At 44.1% G+C, this 25,950-nt stretch overlaps 1 protein-coding gene across 17 annotated transcripts in view; it reads right to left on the bottom strand.

The window, feature by feature from the left end:
- LOC139054076 (uncharacterized) overlaps window positions 1-25,950 on the bottom strand; it is a 50,762-nt gene that overhangs the window by 18,676 nt on the left and 6,136 nt on the right. For 7 of the 17 annotated variants that reach the window (XM_070530595.1, XM_070530597.1, XM_070530598.1 and 4 more), the window contains 2 exons: window positions 25,722-25,821; window positions 23,495-23,782 (listed from right to left, as the gene is read on the bottom strand). In XM_070530595.1, the coding sequence (XP_070386696.1) occupies window positions 23,495-23,782; window positions 25,722-25,763 (330 nt within the window). In that variant the 5' untranslated portion in view covers window positions 25,764-25,821. Of the gene's footprint in view, window positions 1-2,709; window positions 2,772-3,761; window positions 3,941-23,494; window positions 23,783-25,315; window positions 25,410-25,721; window positions 25,845-25,950 lie in introns of those variants that run through there. The other 10 variants (XR_011511014.1, XR_011511016.1, XM_070530596.1 and 7 more) reach the window with 8 other exon arrangements.

The raw sequence follows: 25,950 nt of genomic DNA, 5'->3' as shown, positions 1-25,950 counted from the left end.
GTGTAGATCCATAGACTTTTGTTCCCAACGGTACCTTTTGATGACATGCCCAGGCTTTTTTTTTTCTAGTCACTTGTTGCACTTTAATGCGATAAAATCTACTTGAACCTCTTGTCGCAAGATCCGCAGGCGAGCTCGTTCCCTCAATCGGTTGCCACCACCCAGTCTCTACTCAACCATATCTTGTGAACAATATATACATCTTTTTTTTTTTTTGCCTCCTAGCATTTTGGGTGATATCCTGAGTGATGAAAACAAGCACTCCATAAAATCAGCAACATCTATCATTACAACAGATTCATAACAATAGTGCAGCCACTACATTGTTTTAGCTTTCCATACTAAATAAACTCACTGGGTCTGCGTTAGTGTGGGCAGGGGTAAGCTTGTACACGTAAGTTTTTGGTAACATTCATAACAAAGCAAACAAGCTTTCAGGACTATAAACCTTTGAGTCACATCAGCTACGTGGGAGCAAAATATACATTCAAAAAACAGGAAAAATAGGCACACTGTTATGTGCCACTAATCCTTTCCTAAAAAGCTGCAAGAATTTAGGCGGTTTTGATAGAACTATAGCATGGCACAAAACTGATGGTGCTGTGCATTTGGTCACTGCAAGCAGCTGTACATTGTTAACCTCTCTGGCCAATCATGTCTGCTGCAGAAGCATCCCTAGTATGTCTCCCAATTTCAAGATACTTGATTTAGTGCAGTATCACTCTTTGTTGACCTTTTTATCAGACTGACGCAGAAGTGGGAGCACTGTACACTGTTCACATTTTCTTTGTGCGCAAAAGATAAGTATGCGTTGCATTCACCACTAAGAGAATGTATTTAATGCTGTTCTTAAGTTTACAGCCTTACAGCACATGACACAGGTATTCATGACAAATCTGTGCATGTCATACAGACAGCTGAAACTTCAAATGAAACACCACTTTCCTCCCTCTTGAGAAAGCGCCACACCCAGCCAGAGTCAAGGCAACACAAACAAACAGTGCAATGCAAAACACAGTCTTAAAAGTGTCGCTCGCCATGATGCATTACTTCGGTAAATCGCCCAATTCAGGATGCGCAATGCCACGGTGGAAAATGTGCCACGCAACAAAACTGGATAAGAAAAAAAAAAGCAGATGGTGCTAGTCACGTGAACCCGATGTGGTTCTTCGGCTCAAGTATGTGACAAGGTGAGGAAGGAACATCGCTCGCGGAGGCTACTCAAGGCAGAGGGAGAGTGTCTCTCTGTTGGCAGTCACGCTCACCTCATGGTGGTGTGGTAAGAGGGCATTCAATTTCTGCTGTCTCCTCTAATAACAAACCAGTTTAAAAGATTATTTCGATAAAGAAATGCCAGAAGTCTGAAGTCGTTACTCCAAACATTCATCGTGGATATGAAGTCTAATGCATGCGGAACTGTCGAAAGTGGTTCACTCATATTCTTCTCATCTACTTTCAAGAAATTTCACACTAAATTGATGTAGACCTCTGCATTGTCACAAACAGCAGGAAGCAACCTTGAAGTATGTTTTGAATTCCTCATTAATGCATGAAAATCCAGGATGCAGCAGCCAAGTAACAGTCTACTACACATAACTCCATCTTCACCTCTGCGTTCAGGCAATGAAATGCAGTTTTTACCATAGCGAGCATGAGATGTTTACTTGGAGATGCAGCTCTTAGCCTGTCTACGTATGACTGTGATATTTAAAAAAGGTGCCAGTTATTTAAAACTATGTTATTAAAAAAACATCTTTCATGTTTGAAACATGCCTGGAGGCAATAATAACCAGCTTGAAAAGTAATTATGTCCCATGGCTGTATTCGGGTCTCAAGAAGCTTTAAATTGCAGTGTAAACTAATAGCGTCCTCGATCACCCGCACCGGGGCGCCTTGGTGCGCACTTTCATCCTCGATCACCGGAAGCACACCCTGTTGGAGCGGTTTTCCATTGCCCCGTCTCACACCGAGAAAATCGGCGGTGCGCCGGGGTGCAATCCCCAGCAAGCACTGCGGGACGCGCGCGCGCACTGCCGACTGCAGAACCGTGGATGCTCTGGCCCGATAGCTGCGGTTGCAACGGAGTTAGCCAGTGGAGATGTCGGCAATGAGAAAGGAAGCGCTGCTAATTGCCGCAATCGATGAGCTTTTTTTCAAGTTCTTCTGACAGCGAAGACGGCATGCTTATCAACCTCGTCCAAAAACAATGTGGTGAAGAGCGGCCGAAAGTGGACAGGTTCGTTGAAAGGGTCGTCAGGAACGGGTAGTCAGGATTAATTATAAGATCCATTGGTGTTTGCTTGCAACCAGGTATGTCAGAGCACGCAGTTTGACAAGGTTCGAGCGCTTGCCACAGATGCTCAGCACCTGCAAACAACAAAATGTGCGCGCGCGCGTGTTCGCGCACGTCTTGCGCGCCAGGGGCAAAATAGCGCTGCATGCAAGCACCCTGCAATGGGTGCAGTTTTGTCCTCGATGTTGACCCTTTGCAGTGCGCCACCACAGCGGTGCAAGGCGCATCATTCTGGTTTCGGGGCAACCCCGGGGCAAGGTGATTGAGGACGCTATAAAACTTGCTAGGGGGCCTGATGTATAAGGCCCTCAAAAAATAGGCCAAACAGGGGGCTAAATGTTTCTTCAATAGGATAGAAAGTTTGCGCTGGAAAGTTAACACCAAATATAAATGAAAATATATTACTTCAGACTTACCACCAGACTTTCACTATTCGAGTCTTGTTCTCCAAGGTGCGTTGCCATTCCAACTTGTCCAGCTAGCGAGAAATGCAGTTCGTATTGCCTTCGCCAATGTGTTGCACATGCACATGTGATGAACTCTACAAACTGAGAGCAGCATTGAAGATAAACTGAGCAGCTGAAAGCGCACGCACTGTTGCTTCTACGCACAATATGGAAACTAAACAGCAGAGGTAAATTTCGTTAAAAGAACTGCGTAACACTTCATTCCCGTTCATATTGAAACATAAGTCGACTCTGAATATAAGACAACCCCCTACTTACAAGACATCGCATTACAGTCCCCTTTATAATGGAAAACTACATGTTCTATAAAAAATTGGGCACTGAAAGCACCATGCCCCGCTCTGCTTCAATTGTTTCGCTTAAATCTTTTGTGTACCCAGCAGAAATTCTAGATTCTAAGCTTTTGTTTTAAATGTAACAAACCTCGTCAAATTTGGTGCAGTGGTTGCCGAGAAAAACGAATACTCCGTTTACATGTATTTAGATTGGAACACCCGAGCTAAAACTTCCTCTTAAACGCGCCCGCCACGCGGAGGCATTGCCGAGCCCAAACCGAAGGAGCAGTACGGGATCCACATTTTCTCTGCTGGAGGCACCGCCAAATTATACTGAACAAAGAAACGTTGCGTACCCTTAGTACACGTACAAATTTCCTCTTTATAGCGACAATGTAGGGGACGGCGGCTTGCACTGGCAGCCGGCTTTACCTATGCGCCGCCAGTCTGGTTCCTCAGACGTGTAACGATTGCGACAGTGTACGCGGCGCAAAAAGCACCTGGGACTCCTGCAAGACCAGACAAAACCTTGCCTATGTGCATTATCTAACTCCTTCTCATTACCGTTAAACAAAACTCGAGAACGCAGTCAAGAATTTCGTATTGAGCTGAGAGTACGCTGCACAAGGTCTACTGAAAGACGGAACTTTTAACGACAGCTTCTAGGCTAACTTCAAGATGCATCGATAACTGTTCAATAACTGTAGAATAAATACGTCCACTTGCCTGTCTGTTCACGCCAATACCGCAAGCACTTTTCAGAAGCACGAGACGGGCGCTGAAAAGCGTCGAGACATTTCATTCGGCGAAATTAACCGCTTGCATTTCCAATGCAGCGAAAAATCAAGTGAACGATTAGAGTGTATTAACGACTTCGACGATGCAATCGGCCATTTTGGGAAGCTTTAGGCTTGGATCGGCTTGGCTATTAGCCCCGAGAACAAACACGAGCGCGCTGCGAGCGCCGCTCGCGTGACGTCAGGGCACGGACTCGCGCCTGTCGTCTGCTACAGTTCGGGCGTTGTCCGGGCGCTTTCTGCGGTGTTTTCGTTTGTTCACCCTCGTTCTCTCTGCTTGTATACTTATGGTGGTCGTCTCAAATATATTTTTACGACGTCTTTCTTTGCGAACATTTATTCAAAGAGCTAAGTTCTTAGACAACAATGCAGCTCTCGAAGGCAACGCTACAGTGCCAGCCGAAGCGACGCAGACCAGCCCATTGCGGGTTTTTCATACGCGGATAGACAATCACAAAAGCATAGCCTATAGGAATCCAGTTATGATACCATACCTGCCGCGGTGCAACAAGTATGTCACAAAGCTGGCTATATATGACTTCTACAGCAGTCACGTTGATTTTATTCCGCTAAAACAGGTTTGCTCACGACGAGTAGTTCATAGTATAATATCGAATTTTTGCATTTCCTCACAGAAACGCTCGGCAGTAGCACGGGGACTTAACTAATACTGGAGCTTAGATACTACACGCCTCACTTGCTTCTTTACCTGCTTGTCAACATTAGGCGGTTCTTCACATGTTTATTTTTTTTTAAGCGGTGGAAACTTGAAGTAAAGTTAATGAAGGCTTACAGCTATTTACAGAGTACAAATAGGAATGTACCAATATATATTCCCTTTTCCGTGCTACACGTTCAACTCGCCTCTTTAGAGCGCGTTTGCTAATGATTAATAATGTATGTTATGTTCCTCTTTTTTTGTCTATGTTACCTAGTGTATATCATTTATTTATTTCAATGCCACAGTGTGTTTTGCATTGTTATTGTGGAAATATTTTACTGTTCTTTCATATATTGTATAACTGCAATGTTTTATGGCCACTATATAAATGTAATTTATATGGCGCTTGATGTGTTACCCCATGCAGCCATATTGTACCTAAGGGGGTGAGGTTACCTCAAGCCACGTCTGTGCGGCTTTTTTCCCTCATCCACCTCCATCTACCACTCCTCTGTACATGTGTGTGTGTAAATGGAAATTAATAAATCAAATCAAATCAAACTCACTTGAGAAATTTACTGGTGCTTGTTGCTTGAGGAATATACATGACGAATCTGTTTGGCGAACTGACACAGGCTGCTCGGCCCAATTTTTTTAGTGAAGCATGCCTGCTGGACCGCATAGCTGCAGCCAGAAAGACGTCGAAGCGTCAATGACTCGTAGTATGGGACATATTCAAGATATCGAAATTCCCCCGGTGGAGGGTCAGAAATCAAGTGAAAGTATATGCAAGGCTTGTGGTGCTTTCTTTATGAATGTTTGCGATTGGATTGGAGCAAACTTAATTTAGCCTTAATTTATGTACCGACGAAGCGAATTGTTATCCGTTTGTATAATTAAATAACGCTGGATCGAGACATTGTGAGACAGAAGGTGCTTGAATTTTTTTTTTGTAGGCAATCTAAGCTGCGGTGTAGTAGCTCGAGAATACTTTAGCCATTCCAGTTGGCGCTGTAAAAAAATGCTTTATGGTTTTAATTCGAAGTTGTAGTGAACTGATGGGTTTCGCGAACATAGCGTGCCTCGCCATACGGACAGTCGATTGCTACCGTTACGTGATCAGGGGTGTGCCATATTGTCGATAAAGGCTACTGAGGGCCACTATGAAACATTTCATCACTTTCAATTGAGTGGCTCTCGATCTTAACAACGAAACTTATCTCTCAGGCGATTGCTACTATGGTGTTTGTGAATTAACTATGTAAATACTCTACATGACGCGCCGTCGTGTTAGCAGCCATGAGCAATTCGTTTTTTGGAGGCCTGTTTCAGAGGGGGATGAAAGTAGCAGCAAACTTTTTCATAAGAAATGCGCGCCTAACTATTTTTTTACGCAACAATGAATGGCCATATTTGAATAGAACAACACACCAGAGTAATAGGAATCGTGATGACAGCTTCGCTTGGCAGTGTCTTTCTAACATCGGATAACATGTTGACGCCAATTACCAAATTTTTCTTATCTCATAGCTAAATACTAAATGATTGTTAAGTGTTTAGCGAAGCATCATACACAACCTCGCGCGTTGAATTTGCAGATATTCTTTTTTTAGTCAAAATTTACCGATACACACGGCGCATATATGCATTGCAAAACCTAGTAGACCCCTTTAACGCTACTTAGCTTGCGATATCCAAGCCGCAAAGTTTCTCGACTCACACGCCTTTGAAGAGGAAACTGTGGTTAAGGTATGGCAGCTGAAAGAAGCCGACGTATTCTTCAATACGTACGGCTCGAGCCACCCATACCTCAAGCATACACGAAGGGAACGAGCGCGCGCGGCAGCCGAGCGAGCCGGAGCGAGCGGCGTCTTGGCCGTGACGTCACTCGCGAGAGGGCGCCACTCCTAATTCTCGCCGCTAATAGATGCGCACAATCTTTGGAAGCAACTTTCTTCTTCTTCTTTTTTTTTGTTGCCAGACAAAAATCGCTGTGTTAAACTTTTTTTTTTTTTTACAGAGAAGATATGTTTATATTAAGGGTATGGTGGCTAGCATACACTCTTAGGCATAATTACACCCTCTTGCCACACAACGATAATCGTCATCTGCTTGTCCGCATTTCCTTTCTTTAACGCGGCGAGTCCGGTACTTTCCAGTAACGAACGGCATGCGCATTATCATTCCCGACAGGAAAGTAACAGGCAATGCTATCATGCTGATAACGCGTGTGCCGTTCGTTACTGTAAACGCCGCCAGAAGTGAGGAACAATTCCGTGTGTCTTGAATGACGCTTGTACAGTTATCAGTCAAACCGCCTAATGTTGCCACTTCTCTGCTGTGCTTATGTGGGCTTTTTTCTAACCTTTCACAGTGGGTGCAGCATGTCCAGAACCACAGCGTCCTGCGGTCTATCCTGTTGCACGGGACTGGTGGCCACGCATCGTTACACAACTTCCCAAATAACAATAAGAGTCAGTTTGGCACTTAGTAGAGCAGTATACGAGGGATAAAAAAAAAATGTGATTGTTCCGCAAATATGTTCCGCAAATATATATTTCTCTATCATTCTTCTAGAGGTAATTCAAAAAACGAAACTATAGTCGGATGCAACTTAAGTATGCAGCGAAGCCCCGCCCACGGCCTCATAACCGCCAGCCACTGTTCCTCTGCGAGGCTGCAAATAATTCATACTTCAAACTTTTCCTGTTAGGCAAATAAGGCGGTGACCACAAAAATAAAATTATTAGCGCAAAATTTTATACATTTTCCCTCCCTTATTAATATACAATGGCGAAAGTCGAATTCTTTTCGAACTGAAAATTATAAAATGCTTGCTTTGCTGCAACTATTTGTTTTCAAGTTTCAGTGCAGTTGGCAGTGAAGTTTCATGAGTAAAACGGGTTCAGCAGTGAAATGAACTGTACCGCAGACTTTTGAAGAGTGAAATGCTCAGACTCCATACACTTTGTCCATGCCTGTTGCACACCTCACTGCTTCCGCCGATGAAAAGGCTCTTCAAGAACAGCAGACTCTCCGGATCTATCAAGTAGGATGCATTGTTGAAAAGGCCACATGACGATGATTTTGTTTGCTTTTGTGATTGGCTGGCTAAGCAACACAACCCCGCGCGGTTCACGTGCCATGCTTGCTATGTATTCTACTATAGAAATCTTTAATTTACATTTTCACTTGTTTACTTGTTCTTGGTAGAGTTCTTCCTGCAGTTCTTTCCAGTGTGAGTCCATTTGATGTGGTTCCTTGTTTGCCATGTAAAGGAGAGGTGCATCTCACAGGCCTTATGTGTCTTTATGGTGAATGGTGGGCATTATTCATATTTGTATAATAAAGGTACCCTTCCCCTAATTTGCATAGGAAGGAGACCTAAGGTTGCCCCCCCCCCTCAAAAAAAATTACAGCGTACGCGCCTGCCCTGTTGCCATTGATGAAACGACACAGAGGAATGCATAGAGCAAACTTTAGAGTCGGAAGGCTCGCATCGATGTCACTGGTTGTCCTTTCCCATTGTGCACCATTAAAAGCACTCACTGGAGTTAAAACAATGTTTGACTAGTTGCTAACATATTTCATAGTTTCCTTCCAGCGCAGACCCTCACTCCAGAATGCTGCAGGTCACACTGAACATTAATTTCCAAGTTTCAGTGCACTTCCTGAACCGCCCCCACTGCCAGATCCATCGACAGTAATTTTGGGTAGTTATTCCCATAAAACTTCTGGGTTCCTTGCCTTGGCACTCAACCTCAGTACACTGTAGCTACTAGTATAGGTGAGAAAATTATGCCGTATAAACAGAATGAAAGGCAATTTCCTAAACATGCAAAAGCATGCAAGTTCCTTCAACGCGCAAAAAGCATGGATAGCAGGCATATTTCTAATTTAGTGTGTTCACTGTGTGAAAGCTTACATTTACATATATGGAAGCATAGAACGAATGTTTCAAAGCATTAATTACATCCTTGAGCTTAATAATTAACATTAAAAATTCCGTATAATTTGGGCAATTTAATCTTACACATAAAACCAATTCATTCAGTTTTGCAGACACTAAGTGGGATCACAAGTTTCACTATGTCTTTTGGAAGAACGACACAGGAACATGTTTTCTGCTGCAAAATGTTTTCCTGTAAAACATCTAATTGGGAAGAAAAGCATTCTAAAACAATACAAGGTTTTCAACTTACTTATCCCAAATGAAATATGCAGTAATCTTTGCCAGTCTGTCTTTTATAGTTCTTTTAACAAAGAAATTATTGCCATGTGATGCTTTGTGCACTACACACAAAATTCAGTGAATGACAATGCCATTCATGCTTAAAATAAAAAAGAACACTGCTTCCCCAAGTGTTGCTAGCGGCTACTTCCTAATATAGGTTATAGGCACTCAAAGTTCAAAATTTTCAAGTGGAAATGAGAGTGAAGAAAGGCAAATAAGGAGGTTAAAGTGAAAACACTGTATTAGGCACACCTGCAACTAATAGACGATGCAACTAATAGAGAAGAAAACTCAACTAACAACTCCATGGAGGTAATAGCAGAAGTGTCAAAGTATGGAAGAAAATAAACGAAGCACTAAATCGGAAGTCAGTCGATACACAAACAAATACGTTGAACATTGATTGCACTTTTGTAGGTGGTACAGAACTTGCAGACCATTTTAACAATTTTTTTGTTAAAGTAGGATGCATAGATCACGACATTCAAGATACAATGCATGCCGCTTCATTAAGAGAATCTTTATTCCTAAAGCTTACTAGCATCCCTGAGATGATTACAACATTTCCATCCTTGAAGAATAGCCATAGTCGATACGTCGATGATTTAGAAATTAGGCCAATTAAGTACGTCGTAGACTTACTTGCAACTGCAGTAATGCACATTTTTAATATTTTCCTGTCAACCGGAGTTTTCCTGCGTAATATGCAGGTAGCGAGAGTAATAGTTCACAAAGGAGGTGACAAAAATAATATGGGCAATTATCGGCCAGTATCTATACTTCCTGTGCTATCAAAGGGACTCGAAAAAATTTTTAACTTTCATATTGATAATTTTTCGCAAAAACATAGCCTGCTAACCGACTGTCAACACGGGTTTAAGAAAAAGCGGTCTACGGAAACTGCTTTAAGTATACAGAAGAAGCTTATTCTAGAGAACACTGAAAAAAATTTTCTGACTTTAGGGTTATACGTAGACTTCAGCAAAGCCTTTGATAGGGTCAACCAGAAATTGCTGCTGATAAAGCTGGAAAAATATGGCTTCCGAGGAATAACACTTGAACTTATCTGATCTTATTTAGAAAGCCGACGTCAGTTTGCTGAAATTAATGAGAACAGATCGCAGATAAAATCTTTGAGAGCGGGTGTGCCCCAAGGTAGCATTCTTGGCCTGATACTTTTCCTGTATTACATTAGTGATATTGTACAAGTGAGCGATATGTGTAAATTTGTGACATATGCAGATGATTGCTCTGTTTTCTTTACAGGTAAAGATTTAAAAGAAATAACACCTATAGCAAGCTCCGTTTGTTATGGACTTCGAGCATGGTCTAAGGCAAACGGCCTCATCCTCAATGAAACCAAAACAAAATGCGTTGTTTATCATGCTCTGGGAAGTTCTACTACATTGCCAGATAATATTGTGTGGGGTCTGTATAAAATTAACATTACGTCATCCATAAAAACCCTAGGCATAATACTCACAGAGCATATGTCCTGGAATGAACACGTTAGTCATATTTGCTCAAAGGTATGAAAAGTTGTAGGTGTGTTAAATTGCAATTGAAGTGCATTACCTTTTCAAGTTAAGCGTCTCATTTATCATGCTCTTCTCCATCCACACCTCAGTTACTGTTCACTTATATAGGGTAACACTACAGCGCAAAATATTCAAATGCTGGAAATACTTCATGAGAAAGCAATTCGGGTGATAGCGAACGTTTGTTTTTTCGAGCATACGCAAGAGCTTTTCCAACAAAACAGAATAATCAGAGCCCGTGACATATATAAATTCAAAACATTACTAAGCTATAGAAATACTATGCTGGGAAAACTCGATTCATTCCTAGCCCCGGCAACTCTACAACAAAATAGAAGTGCATATTCATATCGTCACCAGGCACCATGGCAGATCCCTTTTTCACATACTAAATATGGCTGCCAATGCCTTAAACATACACTACCTTCCCTACTTAACTATTTTAACCAACATGTTGATGTGTTATCTCTAAACATAACTAAAATATTGGATTTGTTCTTATAGATATGTATTGTCAACTGCTCCAACAGTTCCGTAGAACTTGTCATAGAGAGAGAGAGAGGGCTCTTTATTAGAAAAACAGAGAATTTTGCCGGCGCGTATATAACCGCTGGCATGCTACTCTGTATAGGGATGGGGAATGGGATTAAAAGATTCCAGATAAGAGTGGGAGAAAAAAAAAGGATAAAAATAAATATGAAATGTCCGACTGGACCTGATGCTAATTTTTACAGGTGACATGGCGGGTAAATTTAGGCTTTTGTATAGGAAGGATGCAATTCTTAAAGCTTTCCTATTTGACCAATTTCTGTCAGGTATTGGAACAATAAATCCAAAACCCGTCGCTGTTTCGAAGGGCCGGGCATTGGACCTAAGATGGTCGGTAACGTTAACGGTTCGGGGCAAATCATGTCCATTTGGTGTTCAAAAAATTGTCTCTCGTCGCGGTACGCGGGGCATTCTAGTAATACGTGCTCAATTGTCTCTATGTTGCGACAGTTATCACAGTATGGGCTAGTGATAAGTCCTACGCGGTACAGATAATTGTTCGTGTATGCCACGTTCAGTCGAAGACGATGGTACAATGTCTCTAAGTGTCGAGGAAGTGGTCGTGGGATTTTCGGTCTCATTTCTGGGTCAATGTAACGTAGGAAGTTGTCTTGGTGAAGCGGCAGATTCAAGATGCGGTCTTTTTCTTGATAGGCATATTTTTTTGCCATGGTTGAAGCGTCGGCTTTTGTAAAATATGTTCTTCTGAATTTGCGGTATTGGAGTCCATTTCTGGCAGCTTCGTCCGCTCTTTCATTTCCCGAAATGCCGGCATGGCCAGGTATCCACTGGAACTTTATGCAATGCCCAGCAATCTTAGCCCTGTGGTGAAGATAAGCAATGTCAAATGCTGCTGGTTGATTATTGCAACGCTTGTGCCGGTTCCATATACTTTGTAGGGCTGCTTTTGAGTCTGTGAATATCACCCATGTCTTTGTCGGCTGCTGTCGAAGTATATACACAAGGGCCTCCTTAATGCCATAGAGCTCCGCTGAAGTAGATGATGTCGCTCGCTCAAGACGAAACGAGAATCGTTGTCCTGTAGAGGGAACAAAAAGTCCGCATGATGAACGATGTGGAGTTGTAGAGCCATCTGTGAAAATGTGCGTTGCGGCTGCGTATTCTTTGTGCATATATTCTAAAGCTATCTGATAAGTCGCTGCTTGAGGCAGTTTCTTTTTCGCACTGATTCCAGGTATGTATGGCACGATTTCTAGTGGGGACAGTGTCCATGGTGAAATGTTTCGCGGCATAATTTGTGACGCCTGAGCAGGAATCGAAATAGATATGCTTCCGACGGCCTGCCCAAAGCTGGATGTAGCACGGGTTCTGGAAATATCCTTTAAAAAGTGATTCTTCGTATGAATGACGTGGCGGAGGTGTATCCGAAGTGTCTCCTGCGAACATAGCACTTCCAGAGGCAGGCATCCGGCTTCTGCTACAGTCCCTGAGCGGGACGACCCCTTCGGAAGGCCAAGACATACGCGAAGGCAGTTGTTTCGTGCTGCCTCGAGTTTTCTCTTGCTTGTGGGAGACACTTTGTGCAGGATCGGGAGGTAATATCGTAGTGTTCCGTCGACGTAGGCCTTATGGAGGAGCACCATTGATCGACAGTTGCTGCCCCACTGTGATCCGGCTAAAAATCGGAATACGTGCGACGCCGAGGAAATCTTCTCACTCAATTTTTTCACTTGGGGCGACCATGTGAGGTTCCTATCGATCGTCACTCCAAGAAACCTTTGCGTCTTGACGTATGGAAGGGCGCGACCACCCAACACTAGTGGGTATTTTTCCATACGCCTCCGCGTGAAAGCCATGGCAACGCTTTTGTCGGGGGACAATTTCAGACCCCTTGGATTTAGGTAGGCCGATATATTTGCTAGCGCTCTCTGGAGGCGTTGTTGGGTGGTACTGCGGGAACGCGCCGCACTCCAAATGCAGATGTCGTCCGCATACAGTGTGATTTTGACGCCAGGGGGCAGGTTTCTTTTCAGATGGATGAGGACTAAATTAAATAATATCGGGCTTAACACAGCTCCTTGTGGCACTCCCTTCTCGACGGCATAAAGCGCTGTGGGGCCATCAGGGGTACACATGAAAAGTTGGCGTCCTTGAAGATAGTCTGCAATCCATGCGTAGAGCCGTCCTCCAAGACCAAGAGTTTCCAAAGCGTCAAGTATCGCTGTATGATAGACCGAATCATATGCTGCATGAATGTCTAAAAATAATGCAGTAGGTATGTTTCCAGAGACCAATTCCTCTTCAAGTGATGAAACCAAGGCAATGACATTATCAATTGCGGATCTATTTTGCCGGAAGCCATTCATTTCCTCCGGGTAAACTTTTGCAGTTTCCAGGAACCAATTTAGTCGTTTGTAGATCATTTTTTCGAATAGCTTCCCTACGCAGCTAAGCAGAGATATGGGTCTGAAGGAGGCGTAATTCGTTGGCTGCTTTGATGGTTTCAATATAGGAATGACTTTCGCAAGCTTCCATTCCGTAGGAACCTCCCCAGTTATCCATGAGGCGTTGTAGTACTCCAGAAGGCGTAGGCGAGATGTGTGGCATAGTTTTGCGAGCGCTTCATAACTCACGCCGTCATGGCCAGGTGATGATCGCTTGTTTACGTCGCTGATTGCTGCCGTGAGCTCTTCGATGGTGAATGGTAATTCTAAGTCAGGAAGGGTAGCTCGAGGTGGACTAGGCTGGCGACTTGCAATTTGCCGCAAAGGTTGTGCCCCGTTGGAAAGGAGCCTGCAGTACTGCTCTGCCACCTCTTTCAGGGATGCGCGCTCATGTAATGAGAGGGCGATAAAAGGATAAAGCTGTTGCGGCTCTTTGCGAATGCCTCTGACGACTCGCCAGATTTTGCTCAGCGGTTGTCGTATGTCCAGTGTCCCACAAAAGTCCCTCCACCTTTTTCGGTCCAGTTTGGTGAGGTAGCGTCGTATATGCCTTTGTGCCCGTCGACAAGTTCTGAGGTCTTCGATATTCTTAGTACGTAGAGCCTTCCTTTCGGCACGCCTTCGAATGGCACATAACCTTTCAAATTCCTCGTCGTTTGTTGGTACATTACAATGCTTAGTGGCAGAGCGGGTACTTTGTTTGAGGCAATGAGCTATTGTCGGTATTATTTCTGTATTTGTAGTCGAGGCTGTGATTCCTTTGTCTACGGCTGCTGTGTAAGCTTCCCAGTCTACCGACTTCAGTTTCACTTTTCTGGGCGACGTCCGAAAATGAAGGGCAGAGATTAGGATCGGGTAGTGATCACTACCTCGAGTCTCGAAATCTGTACACCATCCGAACATCGGGGCCACTTGACTTGATACGAATGTGATGTCAATGCAGCTAACAGTCGTCGGATTTTTCAGGTACGTTATGCTGCCATCGTTCAAGGGCTCTATATTGTATTTTGCAAAAAGCTTCGCCAGCTTGGCACCCCGACCACATGTATGTGAACTGCCCCAGATCTCGTTATGTGTGTTGAAATCGCCACAAATAATATGTGGCGACTGAGTGTTTGTCAACAAGTTTTACAATCTGGTCACGTCGAAAGGTGATCCTGGTTCCAAGTAGACGCCGATTAGGGTAAACACTTTGGATGCAATCACTGTGGTTGCGCAAATATATTCGTTCTTGTCATGTGGTGTTACGTCAATCGCAGAGGCAGGTATGTCGTTGCGAAATCCAACGAGCAGTCGGCTAATTCCATTTTGTCGCCTTGAATGATGAAAATAATACCCCTTTATCCTAAAGTGCTCGTCGACGCGAGACTCGGAAATGACTAAAAAAGGGAATCGGTACACTCGCGTAAGATGCTTAAAGTCTGCTAACTTCGAGCGCAATCCGCGAGCGTTCCACTGGAATATAGTACATGTGCGGAAGTGTTTGTTGGTGGACACCGCTTGTGAGACGATTGTTGGCGAAGCCATCGTTGCTACTGCGAAGAATCACGGCTTTGCGCCGTGAAAGAAGACGACACTAGCGGTTCCAAAGCCAGGATGGCCTCTACTTCAGGGATGCTCTTAAACGATGAGCTGGCACGGAGAATAGCCTTGAGTGCGGCGAACATCATGGGAATCAGCACACTTGATATCTCATTTGCAGTGCTACCATCTAACGACCTTTCTTGGTTCTTCCTGTTCTTCTGCTGCGACCTTGAGGACACTTGTTGCTGTCGTGGGGTTGAGGTTATATCACTTGAGGGCATTGATGGATTCGTTGCAGTTGAAGGCCTTTGCTGGTTTTCTTTCACGACTGAGGCGTAGGACTTTTTCAAAGTCGTGTCGCTGCGCTGCACCGTGTCGTGGTGCTTTTGGTTTGTAGATGTATACATCACATCCGGATTCGGTGGGGGTTCTCGTCGTTTCCGTACTTTTCCTTGGATTTGCTCCATAGTCCGTGCAAGAGTGGCTGATTTCTTTTTAGGACACCCTCCGTATGACGCAGCATGCTCAGCTCCACAGTTTGCACACCGAGGCTGGGAACGTGACGTGCACTCCTTATGCGTATGTGGACCAGCGCATATCTTGCAGCGGATGGGGCCTTTACAATATTTCGCTATATGTCCGTGTCTTTGACATCTGAAACATTGAGTAGCAGACCCCATGTATTCCGTCACGGGATAACTGCAGAATCCAAGTGACACTCGGTTTGGTAAAGGGGCGTCCTTAGCGAATTCCAGGATGACCGAGCGTCTTCGGGTTTCCGTTACTACGCCATCTTCGTTAGGGACGTAGAAAACTTGCCTTTTAGCAGATATGACGCCTTGTTCGCTCAAATACTCCTTGAGGTTGTCATCTGAGTACTCAACAGGAACGTCCTGTATCCTCCCGTACGTGGCAGAGTAGGAGTATGGAACTCGAGCTTCTACAGGAATGCCCGATAGATCTGTCACTGTGAGGAGACGATTGGCTGCGGGAAGTGTAGACACTGTCACCATGAGGCTTCCATCCTTGTTGAGACGGTGGCTGAGTATCTTTTCTTGGGCTGTTGTCACGACCGCAGAAGCCAGAAGATTTGGGTTTACTTTCCATAAGCTGCTGTCAGGCTGAGTTGGCTTGAATATAACAGGAACACCTGCGGCTCTTTTCTTTTTGTAAGAGACAACAGTGAAGGCTGTCTGATCCATCTCTTCGTTGTCTCCTGCAGATTCTCTTGTGTCGATGTCATCTTCACGTAGCCTTTTCCTTGCTTGTTCATCTTCTCCGTGGTCTACAGAAGCAACGTGCTGACCTGATTGCTGATTGCTTGCGACGGATGCCATCAGAGCATCACGAAGGGCGGCCGACGGCGGAGGCTCGCCTCGCTGCTTCGGTCCGGTGCGCTTCGGGAGCCGCTTGCTGTGCTTCTCTCGCAGGACGGTGACCCCCAGACCGGCGTTCGGTGAAAGAGGTGCACAAAGAGTAAAAAGGAGCTCTACACTTGCTAAAAAAGACTTAAAATTACAGACGGGCGTTCGGAAGCGAGCCTGTCACTCGTCGTCTTCGTCTTCCCTCCAACTTGTCATATATTCTCATTTTGTTTATACGTTCACACTAGTAACTACTATTCCTAGAATCCAGGTTTCCACTGCAGTGATTGTGCCCGAACCACGTGGCAGGGTTTCGTGTCGTGAACTGGATGCTGCAAAGGGCGTCTTCACGTTTGTTAAAATTCAAGGATGTGACGACGCCCTGGGCTACATTGCCGAGATGTCTGTCGCGAAAGCAGCAGCCTATATGCAGATTTTTCTTTTTTTATGTTTTTTTACCATAGATGCACATATATATTTGCAAGTATGTAAAATAATTTCTAAAACAAAAGAACGTTTCCTGATGGTAACTTGTGTTTATTGTAAACTTCTGTGAAATTTGTTATATCTATATATGTATGTGTGTGTATGTATATGTGTATATATGTATACATATATTGTTTTTGCATTCTTATTTATTTATTTATTTTACAATACTGCAGGCCATCGTCGGGCCCATGCAGGAGTGGTTACAACATGGAATACAGTACAAAAAAAAGAATAAACTTAAACTAGTGTATCCAAAACAAAGAGCATTAGCACACACAAAAATGAACATACTCAATAAATATATACACTGTTTAAATGAGCCGTCCGGGAAGCAGGCTAAACAGCGTTTACCATAAGAACGCATCTACAGAGGCTGCATATGAAATACAGGCAATATCACCATTCGAATTCCAGATTCTCAATACTGTCAATAATTGCGTTGGCAGATGGGCAATTTACGGCTCTAGAGGGTACTATGTTCCAATGGGAAATGGCGTGTGGGAATAAAGAGTACTTGCGAGTGTTATTATGGCTGGGATGGTGTCGTATTGATTTATTATGGTTGGTTCAGGCAGAAAGTCTGAATGGCGCTTGAATGTATGTTGCTTGTGGTACTCAATAGGAGCCGTGATAAAGTAAGCATAGAAATTTTAATCTGGAAATCATTCTACGTTGAGCCAGTGATTGAACGTTAGCCTTGACGCGCAGGTTTGTAATGCTCGTTTGACGTGAATATTGTGAATATATAAATCTCAATGCTAAGTTCTGTATGCATTCTAGTTTCTCGGTTAAATACTTCTGGTGTGGGGCCCAAATAATGTCAGCATACTCTAAAGAGGGTCTAATGAGGGTTCTGTGTGCATTTAACACTAGGAGGTGTGTTTCTAACTTTTCTTCTCAAGAAATGTAGTTTACCTAGGGCCTTGTCATACACATTATTTATATGAGTTTCCCAATCTAATTTCATTGTAGGAGTGACCCCGAGATATGTGACCTCCTCGTATTTTCTTAGTGATATATTGTTTATTGTGTATGTAAACTGAAGCGCATTTTTCTTGTGAGTGAAGGAGATACTGGTAGTTCTTGATGCATTCAGTTTCATCCCCCTGTAAGGGGGGTTTATTCGGCTCGTAGAGCAGCAGCGACAAACTCAGCACCAGCAGGTAGGGCGCAGCCAGCGAACGAACTGGGTACGGGCCACGCGGTGGCAATGGGGCTTTTCAGCCTGCCGATCTTCTTCGTCACAATCACCCCCGGAATTGAAGAGTAGCCATCCTGGCGACCTAGGAAGAGGTGGGCGGATCGTAATACTGCTTCAGCCGGTCAATGTGCACAGTCTCTCGCCCCCGACGACGCAGGTCGGAAGATGGCGATACGGGTTCGACCACGTAGTTCATTGGTGATGTTTGTGCAACTACGCAGTAGGGCCCGTGGTACTTCGGGAGGAGCTTGGACGAAAAGCCAGGAGCAGCAACAGGCGGGACCCAAAGCCACACGAGTGAGTCGACGGGGAAGGGGTGAGGGGGAGGATTGAGGTCATGGCATTCTTTTTGGCGGCACTGTTGAGCAGACGTCAACGAACGGGCTAGTTGGTGGCATTTCTCGGCGTGCTGAGCAACCGTAGAAACAGGTGAGCATTCAGCAGGGTCCGGCCGGTACGGGAGAACCGTATCAATGGTGCTGGAGGGATGGCGGCCGGCCGTAAAGCAGAAAAAATGGTGAGAATCCGGTGGTGGCTTGAGAGGCAGTGTTATATGCGTAAGTGACGAACGGAAGTACAAGGTCCCAGTTGGAGTGGTCAGATGCAACATAAATTGATAGCATGTCACCAAGAGTTCTGTTGAATCGTTCTGTTAAGCCATTGGTCTGTGGATGATAAGCAGTAGTAGTGCGGTGAATAATTTGGCATTCAGATAAGAGTGACTGCAGGACATCTGAGAGGAATACGCAGCCCCGATCGCTCAACAGTTCACATGGTGTGCCATGGCGGAGAACGAAGTTGTTTATAATGAACGAGGCGATGTTTTTTGCTGATGCGGCAGGCAAGGCGGCGGTTTCAGCATACCGTGTCAAATGATCTACGGCGACAACAATCCATCAGTTGCCCGCGCCAGTAGATGGAAGAGGCCCATAGATATCAATGCCGACACGGTCAAATGGCTGAGCTGGGCAGGGAAGTGGTTGGAGAGATGCGGTGGAGAGATGCGGGACACATTGGCATTGCTGGCAGGCAATGCAGGAGCGTAAATATTTGTGGACGAAGGTGTACATCCCTCGCTAATAATATTGTAGGCAAAGCCGTGTGCAAGTTTTTGACACTCCGCCGTGACCACACTGTGGGTCAGAATGAAAAGCGGAGCAGAACTCTTGTCGTAGGTGGCGAGGTACTACTAAAAGCCATTTGCGGCCGTCATTGTGGTAGTTGCGGCGGTATAAAAGTCCATCCCGGATTGTGAAATGCTGCACCTGTCGGCGTAGCGCTCGAGGTGCCGAAGTTGCCGGAGGATTTGACAAAAAGTCGAACACCATGACGATCCATGGGTCTTTTTGTTGCTCCGATGCCATGTCCAGGATGTCAAGTGGTGAGATGTCATGTCTGTCGGTAGAAGTGCTGCTGTCTGAAGTCACTGGGGAGCGCGAGAGGGCATCGGCGTCAGCGTGTTTGCGTCCAGAGCGATAAACGACACGGATATCATATTCCTGGATTTGGAGGGCCCACCAAGCGAGGCGGCCCGATGGGTCTTTTAGGTTGGACAACCAGCTAAGAGTGTGATAATCCGTCACCACATCAAAGCATCGACCGTAGACATATGGACGAAATTTTTGAAGAGCCCATACGATAGCCAGGCACTCTTTTTCTGTTACTGAGGAATTGGCCTCAGGTTTCGTGAGGGCACGACTGGCATAGGTGACTACGTATTCGGCATTAGTGTTCTTGCGTTGTGCGAGCACGGCACCAAGGCCGACACCACTGGCGTCAGTGTGAAGTTCTGTAGGTGCGCTGGGATCAAAATGCCACAAGATTGGCGGAGACGTGAGTAGGTGATTGTGACGAAGAAGATCGGCAGGCTGAAAAGCCCCGTTGCCATCGCGTGGCACGTACCCAGCACCTCCACCAATTGTAAAGGGGGTTTATTCGGCTCGTAGAGCAGCAGCGACAAACTCAGCACCAGCAGGTAGGGCGCAGCCAGCGAACGAACTGGGTACGTGCCATGCGATGGCAACGGGACTTTTCAGCCTGCCGATCTTCTTCGTCACACCACAAATGTTGCACCAATTTTGTACAGCAGCTAACGAATCATTTAGTTTTACCTGATCCTCTCTGGTATTTGTAGCCAGGCCAGCAGCTGGGCGAACAACAACTTTATTGCGGTTGCGCAAGTTACATATATAGTGAAGCCTACGTGACATAACAGATCACGGGATCACTGGTGCGTCCCCAAATTCACAGTTCTTCGCTAACACACGCAGTTCTGTTAGCCACTCGTTAAACATCTCGCCTTCTTTTTGGTTCCTTGAACCGAAACGGAATTCTTGGAATGTTAAGTTCGTTGCAGGCTTGTAATGATCCTCAAATTTCTTAATCAGAACTTCAACGTCATTCCTGTCTTCCGCTTCATCGAACTTGAAGGTACTATACGACTTCCTAGCCTCTTCGCCTATGGTAACTAGCAATGTGGCTGCTTGAACGTCTTTTGGCTGCTTGTTCAATTGCGTAACAATGGAAAACAGCAGAAACTCACTTTTCCAAGTTTTCCAGGCAATCCAAGGGTCGTGCGACGGATCCATAGGCTTCGGGGGCGGTAGTAGCGCGGACGCCATCGACATATTGGCTGGGTTTCGCTGCCACCGCTGCTACCATGTAGCCAGGCCAGCAGTTGGGTGAGCAACAACCTTATTGCGGTTGCGCAAGTTACATATATAGTGAAGCCTACGTGACGTAACAGATCACGGGATTACTGGTGCACCGTGACGACTGCAGATTCAGCCGTGCTACAGTATTCACTGTTGTGTACACTACGCGTTAATCGGCCAATAGGCGCATTTGAATAGGCGGCTGAACGCATGAACGAATATCATTGATGTAGATCAGAAATAGGAGGGGCGCAAGAACCGAGCGTTGCGGAACACCAGAAAAAAAACGTTGATGTAATCAGATGTAATATCATCCACAGCTACGCATTGCTTTCGGTTTTCGAGATAGTTCTTGATCCACGATACTGTTTTCTCGTGTACACCAATGGCAATTAGTTTAGTAATAAGATCTGGATGAGGAATAACATCAAAGGCCTTTGAAATATCTTAGAAAATGGCATCTATTTGGCTTCTGTTATTTATTGATGTAGCTACATCATGGGTTAACTCAGCTGAGTAATAGTACTTAGACTTGAACAGAATCCATGTTGCCGGCTGTATTGTAGGTTATTATTCTCCAAGTGCAATATTATGGCCTTATAAATAATATGTTCGAACAATTTACTGGATGTACATGTTAATGAAACAGGTCTATAGTTACGTCGAGTTTAGAGCCAGATTTGTGCACAGGTATTACTTTGGCCCTTCGCCAGTCATCAGGTATCACTGAAGTTTCCAAAGATCGCCTGTAAATTACGTGTAAGTATTTTGACGTCCAAACTGCATGTTTTTGCAAAAAAGCATTTGATATAAGATCAGAGCCACAGGGATTCTTTACATCCAGTTTTTGTAAGAGTAAAAAAATTCCTTGTAGGTCAATATCTATTTCAGGCATTGGATTCTCGAACTGATACTGTGGAGAGGGACCGTTAAAGGTAGTTCTGTTAAATACAGATTGAAAAAATTCATTAAATTTGCTTGCTATGACGTCAGGCTGAACAACTGTCTCGTTCGAAACAGTAATCTGCGATACGGTGTGCCGCTCCCTCGATAGGTAGCGCCAGAATTTTTGTGGTTTATTCGTCAGGTAAGAAGGCAGAGTAACAGTGAAAAAACGCTCCTTGGCCATATGGATCTTATATTGTAGTAAGCGTATGAGATCTTGAAGGTCACGTGTGGTTTTCTTTCTGCGCTTCCTCTTAATTTTTCGTTTTAAATATATTACTTTGCGCGATACCCAAGGATGTTCTCTGTTCACTCGTTTCTTTCTGGAGGGAATGTAGTTTTCTTCACAAAAGTGCACAATACGCTTAAAACATAACCATAATTAATTTACGTCATGAAGTAATGAAAACTGCAGAAAGCAGGCGTTTAAATATTCTGAGATAGCATTGTCATCCGCTCTTGAGTAATCCCTGATAACAGCAATCGATGGCTTAACGCGTTCACGGTTTCCTAAAATTGGACAGGAGAATACAATCATTTTATGGTCCGAAATGCTATTTTCAACGTTTAATGTGTTATTTTGAAATAGACTGCTTACGAACATCAGATTAAGCACAGAACATGACGGACCAGCTATTCTAGTCGGTTCGGAAACTAGCTGGTCTAGAGAAAAGGTAAATGACATGAACAACAGAGATTCAGCACTTTTTGCGTCACAGCTGTTGTGCGAAAGATTAGACCAGTTGATTCCTGGTAAATTGAAATCACCTGTGATGATAATATTGGAACGTGAATTAGTGTGTTGTGCAATGTAATTGTGCATAACGTCTAGGTATACAGGGGGCGCATTCGGAGGTCGATATAGGCCACCCAGAAATATGCTTTTTCCATTAAATGTAAGTTTACACCATACGCTTTCATGGTCAGGTATGCTGTTTAAAACTGTGAATTTTATGTTAGATTTAATTGCGACAGCAACACCTCCCCCCCGCGATTCTCTGTCTTTCCGTATGAGCCGATAAGGCGGAAACACTTCGGAATCCTGGACGCTTTCGTGAAGCCAGGTTTCCGTGATGACTATAACGTGTGGGTGATGGGCTGCAACTATGCTTTCAGGTAGGCTGAAGTTATTGACTACGCTGCGCGCATTCAGTGATAACACTCTGATACATTTCGTACATTGTTGTCACGTGCAATCGCGAGCTGCTGAGCCAGCATGTGCAGAAGTTATCGGTTTAGATAGTTTAATTCTTCTGTCCTCACACTCATTCCATATGAAGGTTTTGCCATTTATTTTTAGTTTATCAAATGCCAGAGATACCTTTGCCCCTTTCGCCTTGTCACTTACTGCAGAACGCCATAATTTAGCAAGTGTGTCGCATACTTTCTTTGAGAAATCTTCGGATATTGAAATCTGGGTGTTTTTCAGCTTGAAGCAGCTTGATAATATTTTGTTTTTCTCAGCGAAGTTGAATAGCCTGATAATAACAGGGCGTGTCCTTTGGCTTTTCTTTGTACCAATTTTGTGAAGTCGTTCTATTGAGTTAACTTCTATTCCTAGGATCTTCCTAAATATACCGTCTCGCACTTCTTCTTCAAGTGTTTTAACATCTTCAGCAGAGCTCTCTCTTAATCCATAAATTACTAGGTTATTCCGCCTACTTCTACTTTCTAGATCATCGACCTTCGATGCCAGAAATTCTACTTGCGTCATGGTAGATTTACAAGATTCCTCGCAGTGTACTATCTTGTCTTCGCATTCTTTCCATAATCCCCTTTCATTCTCAATAACTGTCATTCTTTCTTGCAAATCTGCAACTATTGTCTCCACGTGCTTGATATTTGAAGACAGTTGTTTCAGTGTTTTGTTCGTTTCCTTTTGTTCTCTTAGAATGCGTTTCATTAGTTCCCGCTGCGAACATTCATCTGAATCAGAGCCAGGACCTGGATTTTGTTCAACGTCTCCGAATGTTAGTAACATTAAGCAGACAACATTAAAACAATCTTGCAAAATAGCAACACAGCATTGTGGACTTGGGAGCACCATTAACGTTACGTCATTGTCTCTAGTTGAAGAGACTAAATGCTGGTCACTAACCTGCGCGATCAGAAAAAATTCGATCAGCATCCGTACTCGTTCAGTGCTTCCAAGTCCACTGAAGGTAACGTCGAAAAGGCTGCTGCTTTTATCCGGGTGCCATGGTGTCTCTGTCGACGTCACCGTGCTGGTCAGGTGGTCCCAGTGCAGTGCACGTGGTACAGCTTCCTGCGACTTGTTTCGTCCGATGAAGCCAGCAGGGCAGACAGCCAGAGGTAGCAGTAGATAGGCCTGATGCAGCGCATGCTCAGACCCTGCGTCGACGAATCCAGTCCTCGACAGCACGATCTGTGCGATCAGAAAAAATTTGATCAGCATCCACGCTCGTTTGGTGCTTCCAAGTCCACTATGATATATGCAACTGAGCCTGTGTTAAATAATAATATGCAAGATAACAGATTATAATTGTATACTGGGAGTCATTTGACACAACTGTATTACAACTAGTTTCCATGTAATAACATGAAAATTTCTATATGTATTTGCGCTTAAAAACTCTTATATCCACACTTTATCCGTAATTGTATTGCTACACGAGCTGCTTCCGTGCCTGTCTGGGAGACCGGAACTTTGTCAAGCCGAAGAGAATTCGGCTTTTTTTCCGGCTCTCCCTTTTTCACCTTGTATCCAGTGGTGAAAATAAAAATTATGATGATGATGATGATGTAGCAGAATATGTTCACAGAAGTGAAATGCCACTGTACTGAATTTTGTTAAACTGAAAGGCATTTGCATTGGGTTGAATGGCGTTTCGATGGGGGATATAAAAAAGTTCGTACAGCTGAATAATTTGTTCAAGTGACGTTCAAGTGGTAGTTTACTGTATATTGGTTTTCTTGGATAAAAAATTTGGTTGGAAACAGTGCCTTGTATGTCCTCATTTTTTCTTAAACATTGCTCGATGAACAAGAGGTGCAAAAAGACACCTTTCTATTTTGTCTCTTCTGACCTAACTGGCATTTGGCAAATACCTCTTGCGTGCGGGAGAAAGTAAGGAGGGGGAGGGGGGGGGGGTTATATTGGAAAAAGTTTGGCAGTGTTTGGCTCCTCCTGGGGTGGTGTTAGAGGTGTGTATGAACCACTGCTTAGATAAATCGAACTCAGTACCTTTTTCTCAGTACAAGCATTCGTGAATGTTAACTTGTTATTCCAGTAGTTTAAAAATGCCTGCATAGGCCCTATATCACAATATGTCCCAAGCCTCCTATTTTTTTTTTTTATTTAAAAGGACTTGAAAGAATTCGAACTTCACTGTTAATGAAAAGAATGTTACAACTTTCAATAGCAAGGGATTGCTGTTATCAAGACTCCACAAAATGATGCAAAAAGAGCTGTTCTGCCATGAACAATTTTCAATATTGTAATTCTGAGAAGCGGTTATTAAGTTTTGAGGAGAAAGTTTGTTGAATGTATGTTCCAGCTTGTAAACCGCGCACAAACTATTTGAGGGCGGTAAGATTTTTTATTGTTTAATATCAAGAGTTGACGAACAGCCACAGTTCAGCAATGTCGTGTTTTCTCATTTTGAAGAGCAAAAATTATTTCAACATATCTGAGCTATCAACCCTACAATAGTCATGACATTAGCCATTAATCAAGTGGGGGACCAAGATTACAATTTTTATCCTGTGGACATTTAGTTGGTCTAATAGGGCGATGGTTCATCTCAATATCCCCGCTCACCAGAGGGCTACAGGATTGGGACACCACCTGGGCATATGTAGGAATAAAATTAAGGCACCGACTATGTGGGCAATGAAGCTATGAAGCAATGAAGGGATGGTCAGAACATATGCAGTAAGCATTATCATGGTACCACACCTATTGGTGCTGCTGCTGCCTTGCCCGCTGAAGAGGGGCAATCCAATGGTGATTTTTGAAGACAGTGCCATCGACATCATGATGATTGAAAAGTCTGAAATGGTATCATTGTGTACATTATTCACATAGCCCAGTGGGTCACTGGACAAATTATGACTGTTTCCCAAACAGAAGATAAATCAGTCCATGCTTGCATGGAGGAAAAATTGCACAAGCTTAGCAAGAGTCAATGACACGAATGCAGGAAAGTGAAACACTGTGGCAACAACAAGGCAAAGAAAAAGAACTGCACGAAGCGCAGAGATCTAAGCATCGTGCCAGTGCTGCTAGAGGATTGCTCACTCAATATGAAAGTTCAGTTCCAATCATGCATACTACCTCTTGGTTTAGCTTAAGGATTGCTTACCTCAACAAAATAATGCCTCTTGTCACTCTCAGTTGTCCCCATGAGTTTAAAGCAGTCTTTCACAACCTAGGCTGAGAACACTCCCAAGAAATGTTGTATCCTGTACACAAGCCAGGCAAGTTCCTGTAATATTTGAAGGATCCACATCTCACAGTATAACACAAGGTTGTGAAGAAGACAAAGGCATATTGAAATGAGCATGACAGCTCAATGCCTACTGGCAAAGGCT

This window comes from Dermacentor albipictus, chromosome 1 (genome assembly GCF_038994185.2).
Source record: "Dermacentor albipictus isolate Rhodes 1998 colony chromosome 1, USDA_Dalb.pri_finalv2, whole genome shotgun sequence".
Classification (NCBI taxonomy): Eukaryota; Metazoa; Arthropoda; class Arachnida; order Ixodida; family Ixodidae; genus Dermacentor; species Dermacentor albipictus.
This window is presented reverse-complemented; position numbering and strand designations above follow the sequence as displayed.